The following is an 11,571-nucleotide window of genomic DNA, read 5'->3' as shown; positions in this document are numbered from 1 at the left end:
AGAGGCAGGATGTGTAGATTTTATTGCTGTCAATGTCTCTCTTTCTGTTCTTGGTCACCCTGGGATTGGAGTGGAATGTGATCGACATAGAGGAGGAGCAACAGAGAGCAGTAAAATTATCACCCTACTTTAAAGAGGAACTTTAACTCAAGATTGAACTTCCTCCCAATTAGTAGCCAATTCCCCTTTCCATCGAGAATTTTTTACCTTTTCTCACATAGATCATCGGGGACATCTGTGTGGCTGAAATTGCATTGAAACCCCTCCCACAGTGTGATCTCAGGGCCATGGCCCTGACAGTTTGTCTGTGAACCTCGTTGCATTGTGGGAAATAATGGCTGTTTCCAACTGACAAGCATGCAGTATCTCCCTCTGTGCATAAATATACAGTATATACCGACCTTTTAGCCTATCACATTGTAAGTAGGTGTGTTTATAGTTGCTGTCACTTCTTTACTTGTTTACCAGCAGTAAATATGATGGCTACAGGCTCAAATAACATGAACAAATTACACAGCGAATGTCAAAATAAAAAAATTAGAATATTCTGCAAAAGTCTATTTATTTCAGTAATACAACTTAAAAGGTGAAAGTAATATTTGAAATAGACTCATTAATGCAAAATGAGATATTTCAAGACTTTATTTGTTATACATTTGATGATTATGAAGCTTTTGAAAACTCCAATATCAAAATTTCAGACCATTAGAATATTGGGAAAAGGCTCAAAGTGTCAGACTCTAATCAGCTAATCAATCCAAAACTCCAACGGTTCCTATTTCCTATATAGGTTTCACCTCTTAAGTTTAATTAGGGCCAGTGCACACCTAAAAGCTCTAGCGTAATCGCAAACGCTCATCGCTTTTTGAAGTGATTTTTCTAGGCGATTGTAGGCCTGTGCCTAGTAATTTTCTAATCATGCCTAGCGATTTTTGGAGTAGTGTTTTTGTTACAGGAGACCTGTAACTGGACAGCTTCTGTAACAAAAACGCTTGGAAAATCGCTCTAATCTAGCGCTTTTCAGAGTGATTTTCCACTTTCCTATACTTAAAGGGACACTTAAGTCAAACAAAAAAAATGAGTTTTACTCACCTGGGGCTTCCAATAGCCCCCTGCAGCTGTCCGGTGCCCTCGCCGTCTCCCTCCGATCCTCCTGGCCCCGCCGGCAGCCACTTCCTGTTTCGGTGACAGGATCTGACAGACTGGGGACGCGAGTGATTCTTCGCGTTCCTGGCCACAATAGCGCCATCTATGCTGCTATAGCATATATCATATACCATATAGCAGCATAGAGGGTGCTAATGTGTCTGGGAACGCGAAGAATCACTCGCGTCCCCAGCTTGTCAGCTCCTGTCACCGAAACAGGAAGTGGCTGCCGGCGGGGCCAACAGGATCGGAGGGAAACGGCGAGGGTACCGGGCAGCTGCAGGGGGCTATTGGAAGCCCCAGGTGAGTAAAACTCATTTTTTTTGTTTGACTTAAGTGTCCCTTTAACATCGAGGCTAAATCGCTTCAGAAATCAGCAAAAATGCTGCAAGGCCCGCATTTGGGAAAAAATCTCATTGCTCTGGTGTGCTCCATCCCATTCAAATACATTAGCCAAGCACTTTTCAAAGTGATGGCGTTTTTACAAGCGCTCAGAAGCGCTCTTGGTGTGCTCCAGCCCTGAAATAAATGGACTTTTGCATGATATTCTAATTTTTTCGAGTTTCACCTGTATCTTTTCTTTAACTTCTCACTTTGCAAAGTATAGATTTATTTTTACCCCCTTGTACTATAAATTAGTAAAATTCCTCTTTAAAGGGAGGTTTCAGGGACGCCTTGAAAAAAATAAAAATCCATATCCACTTACCTGAGGCTTCCTCCAGCCCGTGGCAGGCAGGAGGTGCCCTCGCCGCCGCTCCAGAGGCTCCCGGTCGTCTTCGGTGGCCGACCCGACCTGGCCAGGCCGGCTGCCAGGTCGGGCTCTTCTGCGCTCCAAGGACGGGCTCTTCTGCGTCCCACGCGGGCGCGCTGACGTCATCGGACGTCCTCCAGGCTGTACTGTGCAGGCGCAGAACTACTGCGCCTGCGCAGTACAGCCCGGAGGACGTCCGATGACGTCAGCGCGCCCGCGTGGGACGCAGAAGAGCCCGTCCTTGGAGCGCAGAAGAGTCCGACCTGGCAGCCGGCCTGGCCAGGTCGGGTCGGCCACTGAAGACGACCGGGAGCCTCTGGAGCGGCGGCGAGGGCACCTCCTGCCTGCCACGGGCTGGAGGAAGCCCCAGGTAAGTGGATATGGATTTTTATTTTTTTCAAGGCGTCCCTGAACCTTCCCTTTAAAAAGTATATATTGTGTTTTTTGTCGCCAGACATTTCCTGTTCTCACAGATGCGTGTATGAACACGAAGTAAAGAGGAGTTTCTACAACCGGGCCTAGATGGCGGTAAAATTGCCAATTGCAAGATGTTTTCTCTCTCCCCTATTGTATCCAGAACAAACAAACAAAAAAAAAGAAAGAAAAAAATAAACTTTTGGCTGGAGTCCCATATCCATGTTAAGTAGCACAGAACATTCAGGTCTATATTAGTGTATATACAATGGACATAACCAGCATATAAATGCTTTTTTTCTTTGACACGGGTGAATTTAGTCCATTTGGACACAGTATATATGCATTAATGTTGACTTTAAAATAGTCTTCTGGTTTGTATGCATAACTTTGAAATAACTGATGCTTCACTGCATGTGCCACGTCATCTGTGAATCATGTAATTATTGCATAGAAAAGCAAAAGCCACAAGCATATGAATATACACCGTGTTCTTTCAGTCTACCAGGTAGGCATCATATCTGGAAACCACATTCTTCCAAGATGCTTTGAAACTTCACAGTGGATTTGCTCCAAGCTGTATTTGTTGTCTGGAATTAGGACTTCTTCCATGATGGACAACTGGGTTAATCTCCTCCCGCACATTTTTACAAACTCGACAAACGCGCTGCAGGAAACTTCGCACTCGCCAAGGCCAATGGCCGTCAAATTCTTGCAGCGATCGGCAATGCGGATCAGTTCATCGTCCAAAGGCTGAAGTCCATTTGCGCAAACGACGAGTTCAATCAGGCGTGGACAGTTCATGCCTATACGACCCAACATGGCCTTGCTCACAGCACGGCCAAAGTACAGGTGAGTAACTGGAGTCTCTTCTCGGAAGAATGCATCAAATTCCTCTTCATACAGAAAGAAGTACATAACAATATTGACCTTGGGAGAATGTTTGATGAGTGCGTCCCAGCTTTGCTTCTTTATTGTGTGGAACTGTGTCTGCCCTGGGTTTTCGCTGACAACATCAATGCGAAGATGCTCAAGGCGAACATGTTTCTCGGTTGAAAGCGCCAAAAGTAATTCATCGCTCAGAAGGTGATAATTTAGGGCTAGCTCTCGAAGCCCATGACACTGATCTGCTACGCACAAAATTCCTGTTGGCAATAAAAGAGAAACCAGTTATTATTCATGTTTGTGAAGAATGTATGAAACCTCAGAAAATCAAATTACATTAGCTACAATTCTTTTAGATTTATTGACCTACCCATCACTTCCTCCCCTGCTTTGTGTCACTTAATGTGGGCGTGAAAAGTCTGAGAAGCTTAAAGTAAACTCCTCAAGTTCTTAAGAAGAAGGGCTGCTCAGTACTGCATGTGTAAGCTCGTTTTCACACACACATGCGCAGTACAGAGCCACCCGTTTTTGGAAGCACTCTGGAGCACAAGTGCTTAAGAAGCCTTCTGAGGGTGTCCTACAGACGTCAAGTTCGAATCTGGTACATCCCTGGAATGCAAGGCGAACAACAATGCTCTATAGGATCCAGAACCTTCCCTGTCTATAGGTGTCTGACTTTTACAGAAAATGTACTTATGCAACTTATTCAAATAGTATTCAGGAGGAAGTTCAACAAACCTGATGTAAATGCATAAAGGAAATTTTCCATGGTTAGCTCATTAAATGTTCTAAACTGCCTTACTTGCCAGCCAGCCAGAAGCCCACTCTAAAAATAAGCATTGACCTAACTGTAGGAAGAAAAATGTGATTGTGCCCTGGAAGTGAAATGCTTCCCCTCCCGCCGGCGGTAGTGCAGAGAGTATAGAAGGGAACTGCAGAGCCTGGAACCATTATTAGGTGAGTCTGTGTGCACCGCCTTTATCCTTCCCCAATGTTCAGCGCAGGGAACACGGCATACGGCAGATGCGGCCGGCATGCCGGAGGGGGTGGACATGCCACTGAAAGAGGGGGGCCGAGGATAGTGACAGGAGACCCCTCCCTGCGCCCTAACAGTGGCTGCAACCACCACAGTGAAGGGGAGACCAGGCGGCCAATCAGAGAGGAGAATGACAGGCTTCAGCCAATCAGGCTGATTCAGCATGCCATGTCACTTCCCTTTTGCGTCTGTGTACGATTATAGATCCTGGGGGCATGGGGAGTGAAAACCTAATTGAAAAAAAGTAATATTGATGTTAAACTTTTGAATTGCCAGGTTAGCATCCTTGTTACCCATGTAACAGCCTGCAATAGAGAATTGATTTTGTATTTTATGCCTAACAGTTACTCTATAAGTTGCATAATCTTAGACAAGGTTTGCTATATTCTATAATGTGTGGGTAGAGATTTACTTGGATGACTACTAGGTCTTGACCCTATGGTGCCATCCATGACTTGGCCACAAGTACCCACATAATTGGCATTTATGACCAAGTTCATGCTCCACTCTTCATACTTGCATACATTCTTAGCCAAAGGTGCTTGCAGGAATAATCTTCAGGCAGACACATTCAATCAATGGTTCTGCCTGAATTCTGATCGTACATTATAACAGAGATCATGTGACCACCAAGCATTATTCACATGATCAAGAACATCAATAGGATTCAAAAAGAGAATAATGACTGGCTTGTAGAGGAAAGTTATCATTTTTTTCCCCAGTTTATTTGTGTTTAACCACTCTATGCTTAATGGCTGTTTATTAGCGTCCTATTTGGGCACCAATTAGCTTAGATTCCATTCCGCCAAAATGATAAGAAAGCATTTCAGCAGGAGCAGTTGAAAAAGTTGCGGCCAAAAATGGACGCAATTGTTATTTATCAATATATTTGGGCGCAATTGTTATTTATCGATCTACGTGGGCATAGTTGTTATTTATCGCAATATAGAAAGCTGTTACGCTATTTAGCAGGGGCTGCAATTAAATTGAAATTTACCGTATTATTGGTAGCGGGGATCAGGTGTGTTACGGTTAGGCACCACTAGGAGGGTCTTAGGGATAGGCACCACCAGGGGGGGTCTTAAGGTTAGGCACCACCAGGGGGGACTTAGGGTTAGGCACCAACAGAGGGGGTCTGAGGGTTAGGCACCACCAAGGGAGCCTTAGGGTTAGGCACCACCAGGGTGATATTAGGGTTAGGCACCACCAGGGGAGGGTTCTGTGTGAGAGTAGGGAGAGGTTAGGTTATAGTGAGGTTGAACATTATCTGTAAATTTACCAATAATGTAATACCGCAATTAAATCGCTATTTACTGTTTTTTGTTATCGATTTTGTTATTTAATGTTGCGCTTAAATTGTTATTTACCGATATTGCTAGTAATATCGTTATTTAACGTCGTGCCTAAATTAACTTGCAATGTATGCATTATAGCTACCAGGCTTGTAACTATATCAGCAGTTTTGCTGCTTCCTCATTTTTCCACCACTAGAGGTCGCTAGACATTATGGATATGAAGGACAAGATTTCATCTGTGTATATCCAGTGCACTGCTGTGATCTGGGAAACAATGGCATGAGTCAAGTGGGTCACCAGACAGGAGCTCTGACATGCATCTACTGTCAAGTTACGTTTTGTTTGCTCCTGCTCTGAGTAAACAGAAATTAACACATTATGGGCAGCATGATGGTGTAGTGGATTGCACTCTTGCATTGCAGCGCTGGGTCTCCAGTTTAAATCCCCAGCTAGGGTTTCCTCTGGGCACTTTGCTTTCCTCCTACATTCCAAAAACATACAGAAAAGCAAAATTGGTTTCCCCCTAAAAACAATAAAATTGGCCCTATGGTAGGGATTAGATTGTGAGCCCCTCCGAGGGATAGTTAGTGTGAAGATCATATATTCTAAAAAGCACCGCAGAAGATGTCAGCGCTATAGAAATACTAAATAATAATAACACAATCCCTACAGGCGACTATACTATCAGTTATAGGAAAAATATTAGTTCTTTATATGGATACTAGTAAAAAAGGCCCGCCCGTAAAAAAAACGGGTGCTAGGCCACGGCCACTAAACCCCGGCAACGCGCGTAACAAAGCGTCCTGCATAACCATCCCCCACCACTGTCCGCAGTATATGCACACAGTAAGATGTTGCTTACTTGGCAGTTGGAAAAAGCTGTTATTTCCCACAATGCAAGGAGGTTCTCAGAGAGAAAACTGTCAAGTCTGGAAGCAGGGACACACACACACACACACACAGGGACAGGACGCAAAGACAAAGGGGTTTTATTATATAGGATAACGCAACATTAGTTAAAGATTGGGTGGCTAAGTGATTAGCCTTTTTGCAGCTCCAGGAATCATAAGGCCACCACGCAACCAAACTGCCGCATTGAGGTATTTGGTGAAGGTGATATTCAACCCTCTCATTCAAAATGCCAAGATGTGGACAATAGTCTAGCCTACCACAGGTAGGAATTACAGCAAAGTCCCCGTTATCCAGAACTCAGGCAACCAGAAGTCTCAAGTGACCTGAGAGATAATGAGGACGTTGTTTTTGGGTTGTTCGCAGGGTGTTTGCAACCTTTTAAATGCCTACCGAGCCTCCAGCGACGTCTCACAGCCTTCCTTTTGCTCCTAGCGTAGGTCAGGTGACACGCCGGCTTCTGTGCACAGAGGAAGCCGGAAAGCCGATAGGAGCCCGCTAAGTGCTGCAGGAAGGCTGCAAGATGTTGCTGGAGACTCGGAAAGTATTTCAGAGGGGAGGTTTGTGCTTTTTTGGGTGCTGAAGCAACCGGCAAGCACATGTATCCAGCATCAGGCGATCCCCACCGGTGCCGGATACGGGGACTCTGGTTTCAGATGTCTTTCATACGTGTAGATCCTCACTGCAAAGTAAATATTTAAGCAGTACTTCCTCATCTGAATGTTCCTTACCAGCAGGCGAGACATGAGGACAGCTGCTCATCTTTAGCAGCTTCAGCGTATCGCTATTATTTGCCACCAAAACCTTTAACGAAGGATCGTCAACTGGTGTGTCATCGATCTTTATAGAGGACAACGACTTTGAGTTGACAAAGACGACAGTCAGGGCAGATACAAAGTGAGACTGTAAAAAAAAAAAAAAAAGAGTGAATTAATGTTACTTCCATTATCAGGCAGCCTGCAAAAAGTATGTAATACTACATAAGAAGTATTAATAAACAAACAGACACAAAAACATGTTATGTTATGAGAATTTGTGATACTCATTTGTTTTCTTTTTTGTCTTTGCTTAAAGGGAACCAGAGAGGAAGCTATGTTAAAAATAGAGAAAGCTTTTATACATACCTGGGGCTTCCTCCAGGCCCATAAACCTGGATCGCTCCCACGCCGCCGTCCTCTATCGGCGGTACCAGGTCCCGTCACTTCCGGCGGACGCGGCCAATTTTGCGCATGAACAGGGGCTCCCTTCATAGCCTTACGCATGGCACGCATAAGGCTAAGGAGGGAGCCCCTGTGATGCGGAATATTGGTCGCATCTGCCCGCCGACTGGCCGACTGGCGGAAGTAACGGGACCCAGTACCGGCGGACAGAGGAAGCGGAGGACGGCGGCGTGGGAGCGATCCAGTCTTATGGGGCTGGAGGAAGCCCCAGGTATGTATAAAACCTTTCCTCCCAACCTCTCTGGTTCCCTTTAAGTAGGTTACATAAAAGGATGATTTGCATATTCAGCAGTGATGCATTGTGGGACACAGCAGAAGCACACCCCAACCTGAATAATCACAAATACCCTCAGTTCTAGTTCTGAAGGCAAATTTCTGTTTTGCGTTTTAGTACGAGGACTTTTGGTCCTTTCCTGCATGGTTAGCTTAAAGAGAACGCAAGGAGGCATAAAATAAAAAGATACTTACCTAAGAAGAGGAAAGGCTCTGGACCATCCAGAGGCATCCCGCGTTCTCCTGCAGACCAGGACCATCTCAAAATTTGAGCCCGCACTCCTCTTTATGCATTCGCAGCTTCGGTTTTATGCGCTGTCATGGCCATTCTCACGCAGGCGCACTACTGCTGTGCTCGTACATGGTGAGGAGCGCAGCCATGCAAATATACCCAACAAGCTCTTGTCGGATATTTTCAAGGGGTCCGCTCTTGGCAACAGTAGAAGCTAAGAGGTCATGGGAAGCGTGTTCATCATTAAGAGGCGTCCCTCTTCTTACAGCTTCTAAGGTTAACAATGGTTAATTTGCATATATTCAGCAGTGATTCACTGGGAGACATCTCACGCTTACTCCAACCTGAATTATCGCAAATTCTTTCTGTTTTAAGAAAGCAAACTTTTGTTATCCTTAGTATTTTAGTAAGGGGGCTTTTAGGACCATTGTAACCCCTCACACACTCCAATGAGTTCTGGTTCACCATAAGCTTGCTGGTTAGTCTGTACCTCTCGGTGTTACAAGCCCTACTCCATAGAGCCAAATTAATCCATGCCATGCACTGATGAGGATCAACAATCCGAAACAGTCTGTATGCATGTTGGATTATTATGGCTTGTACAAATTAACAAGCTGACACATCATTGCATTCCGGCGGTTCTGGAGGTGTGTTTAGCTGCTAAGGGCAAAAATGGTTAATTTGCATATATTCAGCAGTGATGCACTGGGAGACATCTCAAGCTCACTCCAACCTGAATTATCGCAAATTCTTTCTGTTTTAAGACAGCAAACTCTTGTTTTCCTTCTTACATTAGTATATCATATTTTTTATCCTGCCTCGGGTACACTTTTAACACATTTTGACTAGGGATGAGCAAATAATACCACTTTCTTTTCATCTTAATTTTAAATTTACACAATGATGAAAATCTTTGTCAACATATATGGGCATGAATAACACATTCTTGCAGAGATGAGAATACGCATTAAATGATATGGGTATGAGAAAATACAGTTGGAAGAAATTTCAAATTTTCACAAAAATGTATTTCTGCAAACATTTTCCATTGTATATTTCAATGCACAAATAACTGGAGAAAATTCAAGGTCATCCCTAGTTTTAATTTAATTTGCTATATGTCTGTATCATGTAATCATAAAAATGCAACTTTAAAACGGAATAAAGGAATTAAAATCTGTTATCACACAGCTATAGCTTTAGCTATGGATGTGAATGTTGACGCAGTTCTTTTTGCAACAACGGGGGTAAAAGATGAATTAGCGGAATTAAACCATGAGATATTGCATGTTAAGGAGATCTGACACTGGAGTACACAAGCGAAAGCCAGCAGAGGCAGGAAATTGAGCTATGTTAGTCTTTTCACTCTTTCCAGCAGCTCGTGACTCGTCAGTTATGACTCAGCAACTCCAAGATGTGACTGAATATGACACGGGCTCATGAATATAAAAAAAAGTCTATAACGGGCATCAGGAGATATTCTTCTATCGAGGTCACTGTTCCAAATGTCATAGTAGGGAAATCCTAACCACCATCCCACTCCACACATGCCAAGCTGAGTCACCAGAACATTAGACCACATAGAATGCTCAAATATGGTATCTGTAAATCTACCAATTCAGCACCTCCGTGGATAACGGCTGATCTTACAAACACAGATCACACAAGCCTCCATAAAAGTTATTTTGTCAGAATAAAATATTGGGATGTAAATAGAAAAATAGGACTAAAAGGTTAGCATTGTGTTACCACCACTAGTTGCTACACTTCCGGTGGTCTCCTGTTTAGCGTTAATATACCCAACCGGGTTTCGTCTCTCCTAACACTTATCTGTGTGCTTTATCAAATGACTTCCCTTGAAAATCAATAGGTGAATTTTGATAGGCTTTTCGGACTTTTCGGAATATTAATCCCAATCACCCGTACCAACTGTGCAAAGTTTGAGAACCCTGCCATTAACAGTGTAAGAATGCCTGCAGTTTATATTTTCCCAGTGAAATTTGTATTTGTCTCCGCCCACTTTTTGGTTATGGGAATAAAAAGTATTCTATATGTTATTCCAGGTAATGTACTATGTGTGTGCCAAATTTCATTCAAATCCGTTCAGCCATTGTTGTGTGATCGAGTAACAAACATCCAAACTTTCGCATTTATAATACAAGAAAGATGCTATATTGACATAAACCTTTATTGAGGCTACTGAGACCTGTGCATACAAGATCAGCCTTTAATCATTTAAGGGAACCCGATGTGAGCGTGTTATGGAGGATGCCAATGCCATATTTATTTCCTTTTTAACAATACCAGTTGCCTGGCAGTGCTCCTGATCCTGTGTCTTGTACTTTTAGCCACAGACCCTGAACAAGCATGTGCAGATCAGGTACTCTGACTCAGCTGACTAAGGTGTTACTGGATTCGCGATATGCTTGTTCCAGGGTTTTAACCCAGATACTACATATGCCAGAAGATCAATAGGCCTACCAGGCAACTGGCATTGTTTACAAGGAAATAAATATGGCAGCTTCCATATCCCTCTCACCTTCGGGTTCCCTTTGAGCACCTCAAAGGGTGAGAGTGGTATGGAAGCTGCCATATTTATTTCCTTATAAACAATGCCAGTTGCCTGGTAGTCCTATTGATCTTCTGGCTGGCATATGTAGTATCTGGGTTAAAACCCTGGAGCAGGTGGACAAACATGCTGTATTTGACCATTCTCTGGCCCTTATTTAATTCAAGTTTCCCTAGGTGATAATTTCACACCTTATCAATCAAATGCCTTTTTAACCACTTGCCGACCGCGCACTCATAACGCGCGTCGGCAAAGTGACAGCTGCAGGACCAGCGACGCAGTACTGCATCGCCAGCTGCAGGCTGATTAATCAGGAAGCAGCCGCTCGCGCGAGCGGCTGCTTCCTGTCAATTCACGGCGGGGGGCTCCGTGAATAACCTGCGGTCCGCCGATGGCGGCTCGCAGGCTAAATGTAAACACAAGCGGAAATAATCCGCTTTGTTTACATTGTACGGCGCTGCTGCGCAGCAGCGCCGTAAGGCAGATCGGCGATCCCCGGCCAATCAGCGGCCGGGGATCGCCGCCATGTGACAGGGGACAGCCTGTCACTGGCTGCATAGGACGGATAGCGTCCTGTGCAGCCCCGATCTCCGGGTGGGGAGCAGGTAGGAGAGGGAGGGGGGAATTTCGCCGCGGAGGGGGGCTTTGAGGTGCCCCCCCCGCCAGCCACACGCAGGCAGGAGAGATCGGACCCCCCCAGCACATCATCCCCCTAGTGGGGAAAAAAGGGGGGCGATCTGATCTCTCTGCCTGCTACCTGATCTGTGCTGGGGGCTGCAGAGCCCACCCAGCACAGATCACTAAACACAGCGCTGGTCCTTAAGGGGGGGTAAAGGGTGGG

General features: G+C 44.7%; 1 protein-coding gene across 4 annotated transcripts in view; it reads right to left on the bottom strand.

The window, feature by feature from the left end:
- Positions 1–2,737: 2,737 nt before the first annotated feature.
- Positions 2,738–11,571, bottom strand: part of LOC137561688 (F-box/LRR-repeat protein 21-like) — a 42,305-nt gene continuing 33,471 nt past the window's right edge. For all 4 annotated transcript variants that reach the window (XM_068273028.1, XM_068273027.1, XM_068273030.1 and 1 more), the window contains 2 exons: positions 7,168–7,339; positions 2,738–3,456 (listed from right to left, as the gene is read on the bottom strand). In XM_068273028.1, coding sequence (XP_068129129.1) covers positions 2,813–3,456; positions 7,168–7,339 — 816 coding nt within the window. In that variant the 3' untranslated portion in view covers positions 2,738–2,812. The remainder of the gene's footprint in view (positions 3,457–7,167; positions 7,340–11,571) is intronic.

The sequence above is a fragment of the Hyperolius riggenbachi genome, chromosome 3 (assembly GCF_040937935.1).
Source record: "Hyperolius riggenbachi isolate aHypRig1 chromosome 3, aHypRig1.pri, whole genome shotgun sequence".
NCBI classification, from domain to species: domain Eukaryota; kingdom Metazoa; phylum Chordata; class Amphibia; order Anura; family Hyperoliidae; genus Hyperolius; species Hyperolius riggenbachi.
Note: the sequence above shows the minus strand (reverse complement) of the source record. Positions and strands in the feature narration are given on the sequence as shown.